Source organism: Piliocolobus tephrosceles, chromosome 17 (genome assembly GCF_002776525.5).
Source record: "Piliocolobus tephrosceles isolate RC106 chromosome 17, ASM277652v3, whole genome shotgun sequence".
NCBI classification, from domain to species: Eukaryota; Metazoa; Chordata; class Mammalia; order Primates; family Cercopithecidae; genus Piliocolobus; species Piliocolobus tephrosceles.
Genome location: NC_045450.1, coordinates 38234656 through 38255447, shown reverse-complemented (window position 1 = coordinate 38255447; position 20792 = coordinate 38234656). Strand labels below are relative to the sequence as shown.

The following is a 20792-nucleotide window of genomic DNA, read 5'->3' as shown; positions in this document are numbered from 1 at the left end:
CAAATGAGGAAAGTTACTCAATTATTTTCTGGACAGTGGCTCAGATGAGGAGCTGCAGTTGAGAAAGACACTGCCAGAATGCCAGAAAAACTGGCTGTACAGTGCCTTTACCATTCAGTTTCTCCAAAGCCTCTAAAAGTCATCTGTCACATTATTTTCTGGTAGTTTGTTGGTTAAAATTCTTTCTCATATGCTGCTTCATCCATGTTTGCTTACAGAAAGCATACTAAGCAAATTCACAGATATATATTACAGGAAATTGTAAACATGCAAAAGTAGAGAAGAAGCGTAATGCATCCTTACATACCTATTCCTCTACTTCAGCATGTTTGGCCAGCATGTTTGATTTATACTTTCATTCACTTCCATTCCTCAGATTATTTTAAAACAAATCCCAGACATATTTTATCATGACACTTGTTATTTTTATTCTTTAAAGTAAAACGTTTTGGGGGTTTTAATGAAAATCAGTGTTCTTTGTTATCAACAGATGTACCCTCACAAGTGGTTTTCATTTTTTTTTTTTTTTTAATTAACAATAGAAATGGGGTTGTACTATGTTGCCCAAGCTGGTCTTGAATTCTTGGGCTCAAGCAATTTTCTTGCTCTGGCCTCCTAATGTGCTGGGGTAACAGGCATGAGCCACTGCACCTGACCACAAAAATCTTAAGTATCTGAAGAAAGCTTTCCTTCAACTCTTTCTCTTCTAGCCCCTTTTCTGCCTTCCTAACAGTCTGGTCTGCATTTGCTATCTCTGCAGTCTCCCACTTGCTTGAATATTTCTTACACTGTTTATACATTGTTAATTTGTGTATAAGCAATGCTACCATAATTTATTTTTCAACAAGTCATACCAATGCACTGACACTGCTCTGTCAAGTATCACTAATGATCAGTCTTCATCTTAACTGATCTTGTAGCTGATAATTATTTTCTCATAGTAGTATAAATGTTACTACATTATAGGTTGGTTCTAGACATAAGCTACTTCTTGCTTTGTAATATTCTCCCCCTAAGTTTCAGCTATCACCTGTTAAGTCAAGATGACAAATCTTTCTCGAGCCAACAGTCTAATAATCACTATCATTTTACTGCACAGACTCCCGATTCTGTGCTAGAAATACCTACAGTCATATAAAACTGTTCTTTTCCTCTGAAAACTTCCCTCATACTCCCTTGTCTGCCTATCCCAAACCACCACTGATGTTCTTGTCCAATGGTTTTGCCTTTTCCCGAATGTCACAGAAATGGAATCATAAGTAGCCTACTGAATCCAGTGTCTTTCACTTAAGCATTGATGCATTTGAGATTTATCTACTTTGAATGTATCAGTTCCTTTTTATTGCAAAGTAGCAGTCGATTGTGTGGATGCACCACAGGCTTATTTATATGCATTCACCAGCTGAAGGACGTTTGGGTTGTTTCCCATTTTTTGGCAGTTAGGAAGAACGTCATTATAAACAGTCATGTACATGATTTTGTGTAAATATAAGCTTCCATTTCATTTATGTAAATACCTAGGAATGAGATTGCTGGTTGTACGATAATGGCATGTTTAAGAAACAACTTTCCACAGTGGTGATGCCATTTTGCGTTCACACCACCAATATGTAAAATTGCTCCACATTGTTGCCAGAACTTAGGATTTGTCACTTTTTAGATTTTAGCCATTCTAACAGGCATTCTAAAGGTGTTCAAATCTTTTGCCCACTTTTACATTTGGTGGTTTTCCTACTGAATTTTGAGAATTCTTTAGAAATTGTAGATAAACAAATGCTTCATCAGATATGGAATGTGTACAGATTTTCTAATAGTCTATGGCTGGTTTTTTAATTCTCTTAACAGTGTCTCAAAGAGCAGAAATTACTCATTTTGATAAAATCCATTTTAACAGTATTTTGTGGATTGTGCTTTTGATGTTGTATATAAAATTTTCCCATAAAACATGTTCACCAAGATTTTCTGTTTTCTTCTAGAGGTTTTGCAGTTTGAGATTTTACATTTATGTCTGTGGTTCATTTTTAGTTATTGTGTAGGGCATGGGTATATGGTGTAGGGCATGGGAACAAGTTTACTATTATTTTGTTAAATGCATATCCAGTGGTTCCAGCACCATCTGTTGAAAAGGCTATCCTTTCTCTATCAAATTGCCTTTGCACCTTTGTTGAAAATCAGTTTACCATATACGTGTTGTCTGTTTCTGGACTCTGTTCTGTTCTATTGATCTCTGTGTCTATACTTCCACCAACACTACTGTTTTGATTACTGTGGTATTATAATACAGATATTTTGTCTAGCTTCACAATTAGTGTGAATCCTCCAACTTTGAGTTATTTTAGTTATTCGAGTTCCTTTGCCTTGTAAATTACAAATTTTAGAATCAGTTTTTTATATAAATCTGGATTTTGACTGAAATTGGTTTGAAATTGGGAGAAAACCGCTGTTTTATTTTACATGAATTGGAAAATAAGGTGTCATTTTCATTCAGTGTCATGAACACACTTCTCTATTTTCTCAGGCTTTAATTTCTCTCACTAAGCTTTTATAGTTTTCAGGATACATGTCTTGCATAGTTTTTATCATACCCCTAAGTAATTTTTAAATGTTACGGTATTCAATTTTTTATTTTACTTCTGATTGTTCACTGCTAGTATACAGAAATACATTTGATTTTTGTATATTGATCACATAACCTCCCTTATTAGTTCCAGTAGCTTTTTGTGGATTCTTTGTGATTTTTCTATGTAGGCAATCCAGGCTGCATGGCTTCTTTCTCGTCTTATTGCACATGCTAGGACCCCCAGTTACAATGTTGAATAGGGGTAGTGAGAGTGGACATTGTTGCCTTGTTCCTGATCATAGGGGCAAGGCATTCCGTCTTTTACCATTAAGTATGATATCTGTAGGTGCTTTTGGTAAATGTTTACCAAGCTGAGGAAGTTCTTTGAGAGATTTTACATTAATGAATGTTGGATTTTGTCAGATGCTTTCCTTCAAACACTATGATGATTTCCTTCAAACACTACGATGATTTATCACCTTCACTTTTTGTAAGAGTTTCTATAGAATTGGCGTATTTCTTCCTTAAATGTTTGGTAGCATTTACCATTGAAGCCATCTGGGCCTACAGTTTTCTGACAGGAGGTTTTTAAACCACAAATTAATTTCTTTAGTAGATATAGGGGCTATTGAGACTACTACTACTTGAGTTTTATTTATGTCTTTCAATAATTTGTCTATTTCATGCGCATTATCACATTTATTGGCATTAAGTTGTTCTTTAAAATTTTTTTTTGAAACAGGGTCTCACCCTGTTGCCCAGAATGGAGTGCAGGGGGGCCATCACAGCTCACTACAGCCTTGACTATCCAGGCTCTAGTGACCCTCCCACCTCAGCCTCCCGAGTAGCTGGGACTATAGGCACACCTCACACACCTGGCTTTTTTTTCCCCCCCCCAGAGACAAATTCTTGCTATCTTGCCCAGGCTGGTCTTGAACTACTGGGCTCAAGGATCCTCCTGCCTTGGTCTCCCAAAGTGTTGAGATTACAGGCATGAGCCATCACATCTGGCTGGCATTAAGTTCTTTATCTTTCATTATACTTTTAATGTATATTAGTAATGTGTCATTTCTTTTTGCTGATTATTGTGTACATAGACGTATGAATTTCTTTTGGCGGGGGGGACGGTCTCATTCTGTCACTCAGGCTGGAGTGCAGTAACATGAGCATGGCTCACTGTAGCCTCAACACCTGGGCTCAAGCCATCCTTCCACCTTATCCTCCGGAGTAGCTGGAACCACAGGTGTGCAGCACCACACCGTTTTTTTTTTTTTTTTTTTTTTTTTTTTTTTTAAAGTAGAGACAAGGTCTTGCTATGTTACCCAGGCTGGTCTCGAACTCAAGCAGTCCACCCGCCTCAGCCTCCCGAAGTGCTGAGATTACAGGCATGAGACATGGCACTCGGCCCCCAAAAAACCTAGCTTTTGTTTGCTTTGGTTTTTCTCTACTTTCCAGTTTTCCATTTCAGTGAGTCCTACACTTTTTCTGCTTTCTTAAGCTGAAATCTTAGGTCACTAATTTGAGACCTTTTTTCTTTTCTAACATAGGTATTCAGTGCTATGTATTTCTCTCTTAGCACTGTTTTAGCTACATCCCACAAATTTTAATATTTTGGGTTTTCATTGTCATTTAGTTCAAAATATTTTCTAATTTCTCTTGTGCTTTCTTTGACCAATAGAAATATATAATTTAGTTTCCAAGAATTGGGGGATTTTCCAGGTATCTTTTCTCTTACTGATTTCTGATTTAATGCCATTGTGATCAGTGAAAACACAGTATTTCAACCCTTTAACATTTATCAAGACTTGTTTTATGGTCCAGAATGCAGTCTATGTTGGTAAATGTTCTCTCTGCACTTGATAGTGTTCTATAAATGGCAGATAGTGTTCTATAAATGGCAGTCAGTTGATGGATAATGCTACATCTTCTGTATCCTTACTGATTTTCTCTGTTTGTTATACCAATTATGTTGAAATCTCTTGACTATCATTTTTTTTTTTTTTTCTATTTAGGGTTATATGTCCTCTTTATAATAGGAAACGACCCACTTTGTCACTGCTAATATTTTTTGCTCTGAAATCTACTTTCTCTGATACTAATACAGCCACTCCAACTTTCTTTTGATGAGTGGTAGCATGGTATAACCTTTTCCACCCTTCCAGCTTTATTGAGATATAATTCTTACACTGTATTATACAACAATTTGAAGTGTACAGCTCCATGGCTTTTAGTATGTTCCCAGAGTAGCCATCACCACATTCTATTTTTTAATTCTTTCATCCCCCCAGAAAGAAACTTCTTGTCCATAAGCACAAACTCTATTCCCCACAACCCTTGGCAACCACGAATCTTCTTTCTGCTTCTAGATATTTGCCCATTCTGGACAACTCATATAAATGGAATCATAAAATATGTATTCTTTTGTGACTGACTTCTTTCACTTAACAGTGTTTTCAAGGTCCATTCATATTTTAGTGTGTATCAGTACTTCATCCTTTTTATTGCCAAGTAATATTCCATTCATGAATACACTTTTATATTTAAAGTATGTAACTTACGAACAACATATAGTTTGGTCCTGCTTTTTTGTCCAATCAGATAAATTCTAACTTTTAATTGGTACATTTATTAGACCATTTACATTTAAATGCTGTTTTCCTGTATGTTCCTTTTTTCCTCCTTTTTTAAGACGCCTTTTGAGTATTATGATTCCAATTCATCTGCTTTGTCTATTACCTGATATTATTCTGTTTTTTTTTTTTCCATTTAACTCTGTAATCCATTTAGAATTTATAGGTTACAGGCCGGGCATGGTGGCTCACACCTGTAATCCCAGCACTTTGGGAGGCTCAGGTGGGCGGATCACGAGGTCAGGAGATTGAGACCATCCTGGCTAACAAGGTGAAACCCTGTCTCTATAAAAATACAAAAAATTAGCTGGGCACGGTGGCGGGCACCTGTAGTCCCAGCTACTCAGGAAGGGAGGCTGAGGCAGGGGAATGGCGTGAACCTGGAAGGCGGAGCTTGCAGTGAGCTGAGATTGCACTACTGCCCTCCAGCCTGGGTGACAAGCGAGACTCTTGTCTCAAAAAAAAAAAAAATTTATCGATTTCAGGATGAGAGTCTAATTTAAGCCATCAGAATCATTTCCTCCAACTCCAGTTGCTTTTTGGCGCTGTTACTGCCAATTTATGTTTCCATGTTTCATAACCAGTCCTACTAGGAATATCACTGGAATTAGACTAAGCCTATGTAACGGAGAAAGTATATCTTTTAAATATTTGGTCTTCTTAGTCAGAAACATTGGTATCTCTTCATTTATTCCAGTTTTCAAAAGTTATAAATTTATTTCAAAGCATGTGTCACCTTTACACCCTTTTTTTGTTTTTACTATGATAGGAAAAGTTTCTCCATTATTACATTTTCTGTTTTTCTTTGGAGACGGAGGCTTGCTCTTGTCCCCCAGGCTGGAGTGCAATGGCACGATCTCAGCTGACTGCGAACTGCCTCCGGGATTCAAGCAATTCTCCCACCTCAGCCTTCTCAGTAGCTGGGGTTACAGGTGTCCGCCACCATGCCTGGCTTATTTTTGTATTTTTAGTAGAGATGGGGTTTCACCATGTTGACTAGGCTCGTCTTGAACTCCTGACCTCAGGTGATCAGCCCACTGTGGCCTCCCAAAGTGCTGGGCTCACAGGCATGAGCCACCATGCCTGGCCCATTATTACATTTTCTAACAGATTTTTGCTGTTCTTGTTTGTTTTCCTCAACTTTCCCCCCCCCCCCCCCCCCCCCCCCCCCCCCAAAGAGACAGGGTTTCTCACTTTATCGCCCAGGCTGGAGTGTGGTGGCGTGACCATAGCTCACTGCAGCCTTGAACTCTTGGGCTCAGCCTTCTGGGTACCTAAGATTACAGGTGCATGGCACCATGCTCAGCTGATTTTTATTTGTTGTAGGGATGGGGTCTTGCTATGTTGCCTGAGCTGGTCTCCAACTCCTGGCCTCAAGCAATCTTCCCACCCCAGCCAGCTAAAATGTTGGGATTACAGGCATGAGGCCCTGTACCCAGACTGTTTTCCTCAACTTTTTAAAAGATTTCAAGCCTACACAGAGTTGGAAAAATAGTACATTGAGCACCCACTTATCAATCATTAATGTCTGAGAGTTGTTGTCACTCTCTCCCTACCGAAATATATTGCAACAAACCCGTTTGAAAGTAAGCTGCAGACACTAAGTCACTTTACCTCTGAATAGTTGCAGCACCGTCTCCTACATAATCTACTAGGCATCATCAACACCAAAGAAACTTAAAAAAAAAAAACACACTGAGGGTCACATTCAATTTTTCCTCAAAATGTCCTTTATAGCAGTGTTTTCCAATGCAGGATCAAAAATCATGCATTGCATTTGGGTGTCATGTCTCCCTAGTCTCCTCTATGATACCTTCCCCATCCTCTACCATTTTCTCATGATACCTTTATTTTTGAAGAGTTCAGGCCCTATACATGTGTGTGTATTTCTAAGCAATCTTTTTTTTTTTGAGACAGAGTTTTGCTCTTGTCACTCAGGCTGGAGTGCAATGGTGCGATCTTGGCTCATTGCAACCTCTACCTCCCGGGTTCAAGCAATTTTCCTGCCTCAGCCTCCCGAGTAGCTGGGATTACAGGCGCATGCCACGATGCCCAGCTTATTTTTGTATTTTTAATAGAGATGAGGTTTCACCATGTTGACTAGGCTCGTCTTGAACTCCTGACCTCAGGTGATCTGCCCACAGTGGCCTCCCAAAGTGCTGGGATTACAAGTGTAAGCCACCACGCCCAGCCTCTAAGCAACCTTTATCAATACAAATCTCATCATGTAAGGGCCTTCACAATCCAGTTCCACTCGCTAACATAGCATGATACCTGTATTCGAGCTTTGGATCACTGTCTGCCTCAGGGATACTGTTTTCTTCCCCTTACCTGCTTCCTACTGAAGGCCCTTCCATACCTCAGCAGCTCCCTGACTTTTCAACATTAAGGCCTGACTCAAGCTTCCTTCCTCTTCTTAGAATGAGGCGGCTGTTGCCACATACATCTGTGCTAATATGACTATTGCACTGCAATGTCCAAAATGTCAACTTCTCCCCTTAGCCAGAGTCCAGAGGACACTGCCTGTCCCAGAAACAGGCCTTTGGTAAGGAATCCAAAATTTATTTCCCTAACACATATGGAAAATTGTTACAAATGGGATAAACACAAACTTCAGGTTTATAGCAAAATGTTCAAAATGTATAAATAGGAGAGGGGATAAAAAGAAATCCAAATCCCTTACCCTGTTTCCAACTCTAAAATTCCACCCTCAAAAAAAAAAAAAAAAAAAAAAAAAAAAAAAAAACAAATCCTGGGTTTTCCTGCATGGGAACTGACTGATCACTGCTCCCTGGTAGCTCTCATCACTCTAATGAGTGCCTAGGCTTAGCACAAACCCCCTTTCTAGCATCTGAAGCATTTTGGGGTTAGTAAAGGCCAAGATTGATGTTAGGCTCACCTTTGAAGGACTGTTGCTGAAGTAATAGAAAATCTTTTCTCGAGGAGAAAGCATTGTTTCATTTTTATGTGGGGAAATGTAGACAGGATGATTTTGAGACAACTGTATTCGGCGAGGGGAGCCTGTTCTTACAAATGGATAGGGAGAGAGTGGAGGAGCATCCATCTGTTAAAAAAAAAAAAAAAAAAATCAGTAATTCTAAGAAAAGAAGTTTATAATGAGGTATTTTTATTGAGAATGATAGAGTGATATATTAGCAATAATTTAACCTAAAGAAAAACATTGTAATAGCAAACCTTAAGTGCCTAGTTTGTGCCAGTTATTATTCTAAGCAATTTTTATACATTATGTCATTTCATCCTTACAACTCCATATGCTAAGAAATAGTTATATTCCCATTTTATATATGAGGAAACAAGGTACGGAGAAAATTTAATGATTTGCAAGGTTACCACTACTGTTAAGTACTAGACAATTTGAACCCATGTAGCCTGTCTCTTGTACTGCTATACTTTGTAGGGACTCCAAATACAATCTTATTCTTGTTTAATGCTTAACAACAGAATTTATGTTGGTTAGGTAAATTACAGACCTCCTCAGTTTTACTTAATAGAATTATTTGTAAAACTAGCTTATTTATTTATGAGATGGAGTCTCGTTCTGTTGCCCAGGCTGGAGTGCGGTGGCGCAATCTCAGCTCACTGCAACCTCTACCTCCCATGTCCAAACAATTCTTCTGCCTCAGCCCCCAGAGTAGCTGGGATTACACATGTGTTCCACACGCCTGGCTCATTTTTGTATTTTTAGTAGAGACTGAGTTTTATTTACCACGTTGGCCAGGCTGGTCTCGAACTCCTGACCTCAAGTGATGTGGCCGCCTCAGCCTCCCAAAGTGCTGGGATTACAGGTGTTAGCCACCACGCCTGGCCAAAACTAGTTTATATATGGACCAGGTGAATGGTCCATATATAAATCATAAATAATTCCTCAATACTCATGAAAAATGCATGAAATGATCCCTGTCATACTTACTACATTTGCCTGGGAGTACTTCATGGCAAATGTCTTAATCTGTTTGATGTAGATGTTGTTGTAGAACTGAATGAGGTCTCCCCTCTCTTCTTCTTCCATGTCACTGTTGGCACCTGTGAGGCGAGTAGGTGTGGGAGGAGCACTGCTGGGCTGTGGAACTGGCAAGGTGCTGCTTGACCTCATGACTGGACTGGAGTCTCTACTGGCTGCAGCCAGGAGAACACAGGGTGTCAATACAAAAGCTGCTAGTATAGATTGTTTTAATTTTTAAAAAGTAGAAAGGAAACAGCTACCTGCATTACTTGCTAATAACAGTGAATAGGCACTCTGTTCTTCACACCAAAAAGCAAAGCTCAGCTAGGATTTTAACTTGATATCCCTATGCCATAACCATAGCAAGGGCTTTCTGAGTAGTGTCCATTAATAAGTTATACCAAGTTTTCTAGGACCTAAGCCTTAGGACAAACCAACAGGTAGGGGATGGTATTTCCATAGCGTGGCTCCAACTGACATGTCAGACCTTTCTGGAACTCAGGCAAGCAGATTCCTCACTGAAAGCTCTAATTCTCCTAGAGAAAAATGTTATAGAATATGTGCCCCAAAGCTATGGAATGGACAATTTTGCCACCCAGAATTTGGTTTACTGATCCATTAAACCCTTTGCTCATACACTTTCATAGTTTCTATAGTTATTTCATTTAGTAATGGTTAGTTACTTCAAGTCCTAAAAAGTAAGAAAAGCTCCTAATTTTGTCTTGTAGTTCACAAAGATCCCACTTACTTCTATCTTTGTTTAGTTCTGTTGGAGAATTCTGATGGCTTCTGCTGTCACTGCTGCCGGAATTTCTTCTTTTTCTTTTCCCTTTTATCAAAACACTTCTATACACCTTTAGAGAAACAATGAGAAGGGGATGTAAACTAGTATTTGTTGAGCACACCCTTGGGGATAGAACCTTGACATATGTTACTTTTCACAATATGTGTAGCAATAGTTGTCCTCAGAAGAGGTTAAGAAACATAACTCAAATTATAACAGATCCAAGATTCAATCAGAGCCCATCTAGCTTCACATGCCAAGTACTACTTGCAGTACCAGGCCGCGGTAACAGCACCCAACCATAAAGTCAAGTCATTCTAAGTCAGATACACAGATCTGGCCAATTTGCCTCTCAGAGACAAATGGTAATAAAGGCAAAGTGGGTTTTAGATTTCCATGTGACATTCTCTTGGTTAAACCTACAGTATGTTTACTAAACCAGAATGGTGACATAGAAACCAAGTAACTTCTTAATTCCTATCTATCTTGTGATTTTTCTGAATTAAGAAGGCAATCAAATATTTAACATTGTTGCCTTCTGAGGAAAAGAGAACTTAATCAACATGTGACATCAAGAATAAAGACGATTAAAGCAGAAATTTCCCTTAAGTAGAGTCCCAGGTGTTTATCTTGGAAAAAAAGGCCACAGAGTCAACTATGGTTAATTTTTTGTATTCATCACAGACTTTAAGCGTTATTTTCAGCCCATAGAGAAAATGTAGTTACCTGGCTCCGGGCCTGTGGCTGAGTCCTATAACAACGCATAATGTTCTGGAAGGACTTATCTTCTTTTGTGACCTGGCAAACAATAAGAGTGCTCTGAGAGATACAGCAATTTCCACCATATAGTGTGAGGAGCTATGTGAACCTGCTGCCCAGTAAAAGGGGTGAAAATTATATAAAAGCTATTTAAAGTCTCTGGAAATGGTATTAAAGGCATATAGCAAATGAAGAAACATCGATTCAAGAATATTTATTAAAATTCAATAATAATAATATGTGAATCAAGAATCGGGTGCGGTGGTTCACACCTGTAATTCCAGCACCTTGGGAGGCCGAGGAGGGTGGATCACTCGAAGTCAGGAGTTCAAGACCAGCCTGGCCATCATGGTGAAACCCAGTATCTACTAAAAATACAAAAATTAGCCAGGCATGGTGGCATGTGCCTGTAATCCCAGCTACTGGGGGGACTGAGACAGGAGAATCACTTGAACCCGGGAGACGGAGGTTGCAGTGAGCTGAGATTGAGCCACTGTACAGGCTAGGTGACAGAGCAAGACTCTGTCTCAAAAAAAAGACTTGGAGTAGAAAATTACAGTAACTGAAATGAAAAATTCACTAGAAGCTAGGGAAAATAGATTTGAAGTAGCAAAAAAAAAACAAAAGGAAACATGAAGAGATTGTGTGATCTGAGAACAGAGAAAGAATGAAGAAAAATAAGCAGCCTCAGAGAAATGTGGCACAGCGTTAAGGAAATCAATATAAGTGTAATGGGAGAATCAGGAGAGGAGAGAAAGAAGCAGAAAAAAATGTTCAAAGAAATACTGAAAACTTCCCAAATTTATTAAATGACATATCCAGGACATTCAGTGACTTGCAAGTAGGATAAACTCATCTATAACCAGATATATCATAGTAAAAATGCTCAAAGCCGAAGAAAGGAAAAATATTGAAAGCATCAAGAGAAAAATAACTTTTCAGTTACAGGGAAACCCCAATAAAATAAAATTTGACTTCTAATCAGAAACTACAGAGGCCAAGAGGCAATGGAATAACATTCACAGTGATGAAAGAAAAAATATTACGCTAAGAATCCATTATTAAAAAGTTACTCAAGATTTTTATCTGTGAAATATCAATATTCACAATTTTTGCAAGTTATCTTTCAGAAATGAAGGTGAAATAAATGTACTCTCAGATAAACAAAAACAGAATTTGGTGCTAGCAAAACCCCTTACAAGAAATACTACACAAAATTCTTCCAGCCAAAAAAGCAAATGCCCCTGGACAATACTATACATGAAGAAAGCCAAGAGCACTGGTAAAGATAATTATGTAATCATAAATAGAGTATAAATGCAATTTTTTCTCCTTTCTTAACTGATTAAAAAATCAATTGTATAAAATAAATGTATAATGTATCTGTAACATACAAAATGTAATATATTTGCCAAAACCAGTACAAAGGACGTAGGCAGGAGCAAAGCCATATTGGGCAAAGGAAATTACTCCCGATGGCAACTCACATACACAGGAATGAATAACAGAAATAGAAGTAGGCTGTGTGTAGTGGCTACACCTGTAATCCCAACATTTTGGGAGGCTGAGGCAAGTGAACTGCTTGAGGCCAGGAGTTCGACACCAGCCTGGGCAACATGGCGAAACCCCCTCTTTACAAAAAAATACAAAAATCAGCAGGGCATGGTGGCACATGCCTGCACCCTGTAGGCCCACCTACATGGGAGGCTGAGGCGGGAAGGATCATTTGAGCCCGGGAGGCAGAGGTTGCAGTGAGTTGAGTTTGCACCACTGCACTCTAGCTTGGGCAACAAAGCGAGACTCTGTCTTAAAAAACAAAGAAAGAAAACCAGAAATTATTAATAAGGTTACTATAGCAAAAGTTTTAAATACACGCTTACACTCCTTTCCTTTCTGCTACTTTAGAAGTCATAAAATTATATCAATAATTGTAACAATGTACTGGTGGAGTTGTACATTTATGGATGTAATATGTGTAACGAAACAGTGAACACTTCTATATCTCACTGGAATTAAATTAGTATAATTTGAAGCTGATTTTTGACAAATTAAGATATATATGGGAAGCCCTAGGGCAACCACTACACACACACACATACACACACACAGTGAAAGAAACCTGACATGAAAATGCTACTTTAGAAAATATTGACCCTAATGCAAAAGCAAAGCTGAAAAGGCAAAGGGAAAGACATGAAAACAAAAAGTAAAATGGCAGATATAAATCCAATTATATACATAGTCAAAAGGCAAAAGAAATCCAAACGTATTTTATCTACAGGAGACATTTTAGATTAAAAAAATACAAATACATTCAAAAATGAAAGGATGGAAAGAGATATACAGACAGCAACTGTAAGAAAGTTGGGTGACTGTGTGTGTGTGTGTGTGTGTGTGTGTCTATAACATTATAAATCAGACTTTAGGACAAAAAGTTACTAAAAAGGGACATTCCATAATGATAAAAGGGTCAAGCCATCAGGAATCTATAATAGTTATACACATACTTCATAACACAGCACAAAATACTTGAAGTGAGAAGTGACAGAAGTGAAGAGCAAAGTAGACAGTTCAGCAATAATATTTACAGATTTCAGTACCTCACTTTCAATAATGGAGAGAAGATCTAGGCAGATCAACAAGGAAACAGAACACTTTACTAACAATATAAAACAATTAGACCTAACGGACATCTACGGAACACTCTCCCCAACCTCCACAGAATACACAGTGTTCTCAAATGTACTTTGAAATTCTCTAGGATAGACCATATATGCTAGGCTATAAAACAATTTTTAATATATTTAAAAGAACTGAAATAAAACAAAGTGTGTTTTCAACCACAATGAAAGTAGAAATCAGTAACAAATTTGGAAAACTTATAAATACGAAGTTAACAACATACTGCTACATAACCAGTAAGTCAAACAGAAGTCAAAAACAGAAATCAGAAAATACTTTTGAAATGAAGACACACTGTACCAACACTCATGCAGCTAAAGCAGTGCATGGAGGAAAATTTATAGTTGTTAATGCTTACATTAAAAATGAAGAAGGGCCAAGGGCAATGGCTCATGCATGTAATCTCAGCACTTTGGGAGGCCGAGGAGGGAGGACTGCTTGAGCTCAGGAGTTTGAGGCCAGCCTGGGTAACAGCAAAATCTCATCTCTGCAAAAAATTAGCAGAGCATGGTGGTGCACGGCTGTGGTCCCAGCTCAAGAAGCTTAGGGAAGACGATCACTTAAGCCCTGGAGGAAGGCTGCCATGAGCACTACACTCCAGCCTAGGCGACAGAGCAAGATGCTGTCTCAGAAAAAATAAAAAAAGATATTGAGATATCGGAAAGATATCTTTTAAAAGATACTCAGGTCTACATAAAGGATTTGGGGAAAAAAGATATTAAGAGAAACAGTAAATGAATTACCTAAACATCCATCTTAAAACAATAGAAAAGAGCAAAAAGTAAGCCTCAAGTAAGCAGAAAGAACGAAACAGATTATATACTAATGAATAAAGAACACAAAAATAGATAAATGAAACCAAAAAGCTGGTTTTTAAAAGAAAAAGATCAAGAAAATTGACAAACCTTTAGCTAGACCAAGAACAAAAGGGAGGAGACTCAAACTACTACAAAGAGCAGGGCACGGTGGCTCACGCCTGTAATCCCAGCACTTGGGAGGCCAAGGTGGATGGATTGCTTGAGGCCAGGAGTTCGAGACCAGCCTGGGCAACATGGGGAAATTCCATCTCTACTAAAAATACAAAAATTAGCTGGGTGAGGTGGCACAGGCCTGTGGTCCCAGCTACTCAGGAGACTGAGGCACAAGAATTGCTGGAACCCAGGAGGCCAAGGTTTCAGTAAGCCAAGATCATGCCCCTGTATGCCAGCCTGGACAACAGAGTGAGACTCTGTCTCAAAAAACAAAACAAACAAAAAGTACAATCAGAAAAGGAAAAGGACATTACTACTGACCTTAAAGAATAAAAAAGAACAGAAGGAAATATAATTATTTGCCAACAATTTAGCCCAGAGGAAACAGACAAATTCTTAGAAAGACATACATTATCAAAACTGATTCTAGAAGAAACAGATGATCTAAATAGACCTGTAACAAATAAGAGACGGAATTATTCATCAGTAAACTTCCCACAAGGAAGATCTCAGATCTCAACAGCTTCGCTGCTGAATTCTACCAAACTTTAAAACATTAATACCAAGAAGCTCATATCCATGGGTCTCTCAGGCAGCTGTAAATTTAAAAAAAAATAAAGGTAAAGGAAAAAAAAATACCTAAATATAGAAGAGGAGAGAACACTTCCTACTCAATTCTATGAGACCAGTATAACCCTGATAATAAAACCAGACAAAGCCGTAACAAGAAAACTACAGACCAATGCCTCTTATGAATAAGGGTAAAATTCCTTAGGAACACTGCTCCATGTGAAACTTGAAAAAATGTTTTTTAATTATTGAAAAAAAATTCCTTAACAAACTGTTAGCAAACCAAACCTAGCAACATATAAAAAGAATTATAGGCTGGGCACCGTGGCTCATGCCTGTAATCCCAGCACTTTGGGAGGCCGAGGCGGGTGGATCACCTGAGGTTGAGAGTTCGAGACCAGCCTGACCAACATGGAGAAACCCCGTCTCTACTGAAAATACAAAATTAGCCCGGGGTGGTGGCACATGCCTATAATCCCAGCTACCTGGGAGGCTGAGGCAGGAGAATTGCTTGAACCTGGGAGGCAGAGGTTGCGGTGAGCCAAGATCGTGTCACTGCACTCCAGCCTGGGCAACAAGAGCGAAACTCCATCTCAAAAACAGAAAAGAATTATAGCAGCCGGGTGCAGTAGCTCATGCCTATACTCCCAACACATTGGGAGGCTGAGGCATGAAGACTGCTTGAGCTTAGGAGTTCGAGACCACCCTGGGCAACATGGTAGACCCTGTCTACAAAAAAGTTTAAAAATTAGCCAGGCATGGTAGTATGTGCCTGTAGTCGCAGCTACTCAGGAGACAAAGATGGGAGGACTGTTTGTAGTGAGCTATGATCTCACCACTGCACTCTAGCCTGGGTAACAGAGCGAGACACTGTCTCAAAAAAAGAAAAAAAATAAGAATTATACACCATGACTGAGAGGGATTTACAACAGAAATGCAAGGCTGGTTTAACATAGGAAGATTAATCAGTGTAATATACTATATTGATAGAATAAAAAAAAAACAATAAACACACGATCATCTCAATGGACACAAAAAAAGCATTTGACAAAATCTAATGCCCTTTCATGATAAAAAACACTCCATGAACTGGGAAAAGAAGGAAACTTCCTCAACTTGATAAAGGGCATCTATGGAAAAAACCGTAATTTAACAGTGAAAAGCTAGATGCTTTCCGCCTAAGATCAAGACAAGGATTTCTGCTTTTGACACTTCTGTTCAACTGTACTGGAGGTTGTAGCAAGATAATTAGGAAAGAAAAAGAAATAAAAGGCATCCAGTTTGGACAAGAAGTAAAATTATAAGCTAATTCCATGATTTCCTACATAGTAATCCTAAGGTATCCACTAGAAAACTATTAGAACTAATAAGTTCAGCAAGGCTGCTGGATACTAGATCAATATACAAAAATGTTTTTCTATACACTTGCAATGAACACGTTAACAATGAAACAACTACACTTGGAATAGCATCAATAAGACTAGGAATAAATTTAACAAAAGAATTGCAAACATACTCTGAAAAGTACAAAACATTGTTGAAAAAAAACGGAAGATCTAAATAAATGGAAAAACATTCTGTTCATGGATCAGAAGACATAAAATTGTTAAGATGGCAATACTCCCCAAATTGATCTACAGATTCAGTGCAACCCTATCAGAATCCTAGCTGATTCCTTTGTGAAACTGATAATCTGATTCTAAAATTCATTTTTCAAGGGACTCTGAAAATAATCTTGAAAAGAAAAAAAAAGTAGGAGCACTCATATTTTCCAATTTCAAAACTTTATAAGAAAGCAACTCTCTAATCTAGAGAATATGGTATTGCATAAGGATAGACATATAGTCCAATGGAATAGAATTTAGAGTCCAGAAATAAACCCACATGTTGTCAACGGTCAACTAATTTTCAAGGAGGCCACAAAGGCCATTCAGTGAGGAAAAAAATCTTCTTTTCAATGGTGCTGAGACAACTGCACAGCCGCATAATCAGAATGGAAATGGACTACTACCTCATACCATACACAAATTACTCAAATTTGATCAAATACCTAACTATGAGATAAAACTATAAAAATCAAAAGAAAACACAGGGATAAATCTTAGTGACCTTGGATTTGGCAACAGATTCTTAGGACACCCAAAGTGCAAGTAACAAACCAAAAAACAGGTAACTGGACATCATCAAAATTAAAACCTTTTATGCTTCAAATGACACTACCGAGTAAGTGAAAAGATACACCAAATGGGAGAAAATATTTGCAAATCATACGTCTGAGAAGGTAGGTATATCCAAAACAAAGAACTCCAACAACTCAATAGTAACACAATTTAAAAATGGGCAAAGGATTTAAAGATATTTCTCCACATAAGATATACAAATGGCCAGTAAGCAAATGAAAAGATGCTTGACATCCTTATTCATCAGGCAAATGAAAATCAAAACCACAATGATATACCACCCAATACCTGCTAAGAAGGCTATAATAAAAATAAGTTGGCAAGGATGTGGAGAAACTGGAACTCTTGTGCATTACTGGTAGCAATGTCAAATGGTGCAGCTTCTGTGGAAAACGGTACAGTGGATTTCTCAAAAAAGTTAAACATAGTATCACCATATGACCCTGCAGTTCCACTGCTAGGAATAAACTCAAAAAGGCTGAAAACAGGCACTCAAACAGGTACATGATATACCTGTTCACAACAGCGCTATTCACTATAGCCAACAGGTGGAAACAGCCCAAATATCCATCACTGTATGAGTGGAGAAAAAAATTGTGCCTATCCATACAATGGAATATCATTCAGTCATAAAAAGGAATGAAGTACTGATACATGCTGCAACATAGATAAACCTTGAAAATATTATCCTAAGTAAAAGAAACCATACACAAGAGGTCACTTATTGTACCATTTCTATAAACAATTAAGAACAGATAAATCCATACAGCCAGAATGCCAATTGCTGATTGCCAGGTGCTGTGGGAGGTAGAATGGGGAGAACTACTTAACAGGAAAGGAGTTTTACTTTGCAGGTACAGAAATGTTCTGGAACTAGATAGAGGTGGTGAGTATACAACCATTGATCACACTTAGTACTGTAAATGTGCTAAATGCTCCTGAATTGTTCAATTTAAAATAGTTAATTTGGCTGGGCCCGGTGGCTCATGCCTGTAATCCCAGCACTTTGGGAGGCCGAGGCGGGCAGATCACCTGAGGTCAGGAGTTTGAGATCTGCCTGGCCAACATGGTGAAATCCCATCTCTACTAAAAATACAAAAATTAGCCAGGTGTGGGGCACATGGCTGTAATCCCAGCTACTTGGGAGGCTACGACAGGAGAATCGCTTGAACCTGGGAGACAGAGGTTGCAGTGAGCTGAGATGCACCACTGCACTCCAGCCTGGGTGACAAGAGTGAAACGATATCTCAAAAAGCAAACAAACAAAAAAAACCCAGTTACTTTTATGTTATGTGAATTTCTCCTCAATAAGTAATTTAAACAAAGTAAGATAATAAGTGTTAATGAGAAAGTGGAGAAACTAAAATCTTTATTATACTGCCTGTGTAAGTGTAAAATGGTACAGTACTTTGGAAAACAGTCTGGCAATTCCCTAAATGGTTAAAACATAGTTAATGTATGACCCAGCAATCCATTACTAGGTATATACCCTAGAGAAATGAAAATATATGTCTATACAAAAACCCAAACACAAATGCTAATAGCAGTATTATGCATATAGCCAAAAGTAGAAACAACTAAAATATACATTACCTAATAAATGGATAAAAATACTCTCACATAACTATATAATGGAATATTCTGTTTTAAAATTGTGGTGAGTACTGCACATATCTGTGAATATATTAAGACCCATTTAGTTGTGCATTTTAAATAGATGAATTATACAGCATGTAAATTGTATTTCAAGAAAGCGGTTAAAAAATGTTCTCAGTAATGAAGACCTATATTTGCCTTTACAGTTCAAAAATGGTACTTACCTTTGCCATCACATAAATGGCACACATTAATAATTGGTCCAGATGTCTGTCCATCATAAGTTCAGGACACTGAATTATGGAGAATTCAAAGCAGGTCCAGATTTTTTTCCTCAGTTCATCTGAAATATCTAGTTTGGCACAGAGATCCCGAAGGCGGACAGCTGCTAAATGGTATACCTAGGAGATAAACAAAAACATTTCAAACTTTGTTTAACACTTGTATTTCCCAAGCTCATGCTCTGGTAAGAGTACGTGAAAAATTACCTTTCTAAAGAAAAGTGATAAAGAGCTGGTTTTCCTGGGTCTATTACTACTGCTGGTTACAGACTGGCCTTGCTTCTGTTGTTGGCCACCTGGGGAAATCTGTTGAATGGCCACTTGACCAGGGACTTGCAAAGTTGTTCCTGCCATCTGTTGAGAGCTCAGACTTCCAGCCAGGGCCTGAGCACTGAGGGGCTGGATGGAGCCTGTCACAGCTTGTGCCTGCCCCCCAACATTGACTTGGACAGGGAAGAATGTTATCCCTCCATTTTCATTGGCAATACCTAGTTTGTGACAGAGAAAAAAAACATGAAGAAAATGTTGATAATAAGAGGTTCTCCAGGCAGAGGTTTACAATTTCTCCTCTCCCAAACAAACCTTCTCTCCCCATCACTCCTCTGTCCCCTATGTCACTCTAGCCAAACCTCGGGTAACTTTTCAATACACGCCACAGACAATGAACTCAGTATCCAACTCTGCCTTCCTTACCTTGCACAGGAATGGTTACTGTTTGCCCATTGTTGGCTGTGACAGTGGCGGTTGCCATGGTGACCAAAGTCTGTCCAGGAACCGGTGTGACAGAAACAGGCTCCCCAGATACATTCTGCACAGGGACGGCATTGACTAGAGGCTGTGGGGGCATGCGCCCAGGTGTCCCTCCATCAGAGGGGCTATCATTCTCAACAAATAGCCGCCTTCTGGTAGTGCTGGCTGGTGGGGAGCTGTATCTATCATATAATGTGGTTGGAGATGTTATGCCTAGGTTCAAAACAAATCAAACAAAGCATTTCACTCAAGGAGACTCAGATCTGACTTCCATCCAAGCTGTTATGTTCAAAAATAACTACAGTGTTTGAAATACTTCATAATTCATAAAGCAAACAAGAATTACAGAAGTCATCTTACCTATATCCATTAGTAAGTTTTCATTAGTGTTCAGTGAACACAACTGAGAACAAAATTTTAGAATGGAATTTTTTGTCTTGCAGTGTTCCTTTCTCCATTCCCCCTTTCCCAAATCAGACCCAACTCTGTCTTCCACTACTAAAGAACCTTCATGATTTAAGGAATTACCCTTTTTTTCTGTACTACATTTTTCTATAATATTTTCTGCCATATTTAGTTTCCACCTACCACTCACGTAAGATGTGATTTTACTACAGAGCCACTACTTGATAAGGGGACATGATTGGTAGTATGTAATCTAGGAGCATTCCACCACCAGTTTTATCAATTTTGATCTTTGTCTTTTTCCACATATAAAAATTATTAAAACTCAATAATGTTCTTAAGCAAGGTAGACATGCATGATTTGGATTCAATTAAGCATAATTTATTTTTTTAAAACAGTTTATATACCATAAATTTCATCCACTTAAATTGTACAGTTCAATGGTTTGGAGTAAATTGTTATTTTTTTTTATTTTTTGAGACATAGAGTTTAACTCTATCACCCTGGCTGGAGTGCAGTGGCCTGATCTTGGCTCACTACAACCTCTGCCTCCTGGGTTAAAGTGATTCTTGTGCCTCAGCCTCCTGAGTAATTGGGATTAGAGGCGTATGCCACCAGGCATGGCTAATTTTTGTATTTTTAGTAAAGATGGGGTTTCA

General features: G+C 38.4%; 1 protein-coding gene across 6 annotated transcripts in view; it reads right to left on the bottom strand.

Annotated features, from left to right (window-relative positions):
* RBL2 (RB transcriptional corepressor like 2) overlaps window positions 1-20792 on the bottom strand; it is a 122047-nt gene that overhangs the window by 6196 nt on the left and 95059 nt on the right. For all 6 annotated transcript variants that reach the window (XM_023209941.1, XM_023209938.1, XM_023209935.2 and 3 more), the window contains 7 exons: window positions 19671-19940; window positions 19185-19465; window positions 18921-19097; window positions 10665-10736; window positions 9903-10008; window positions 9122-9327; window positions 8090-8254 (listed from right to left, as the gene is read on the bottom strand). In XM_023209941.1, coding sequence (XP_023065709.1) covers window positions 8090-8254; window positions 9122-9327; window positions 9903-10008; window positions 10665-10736; window positions 18921-19097; window positions 19185-19465; window positions 19671-19940 — 1277 coding nt within the window. The remainder of the gene's footprint in view (window positions 1-8089; window positions 8255-9121; window positions 9328-9902; window positions 10009-10664; window positions 10737-18920; window positions 19098-19184; window positions 19466-19670; window positions 19941-20792) is intronic.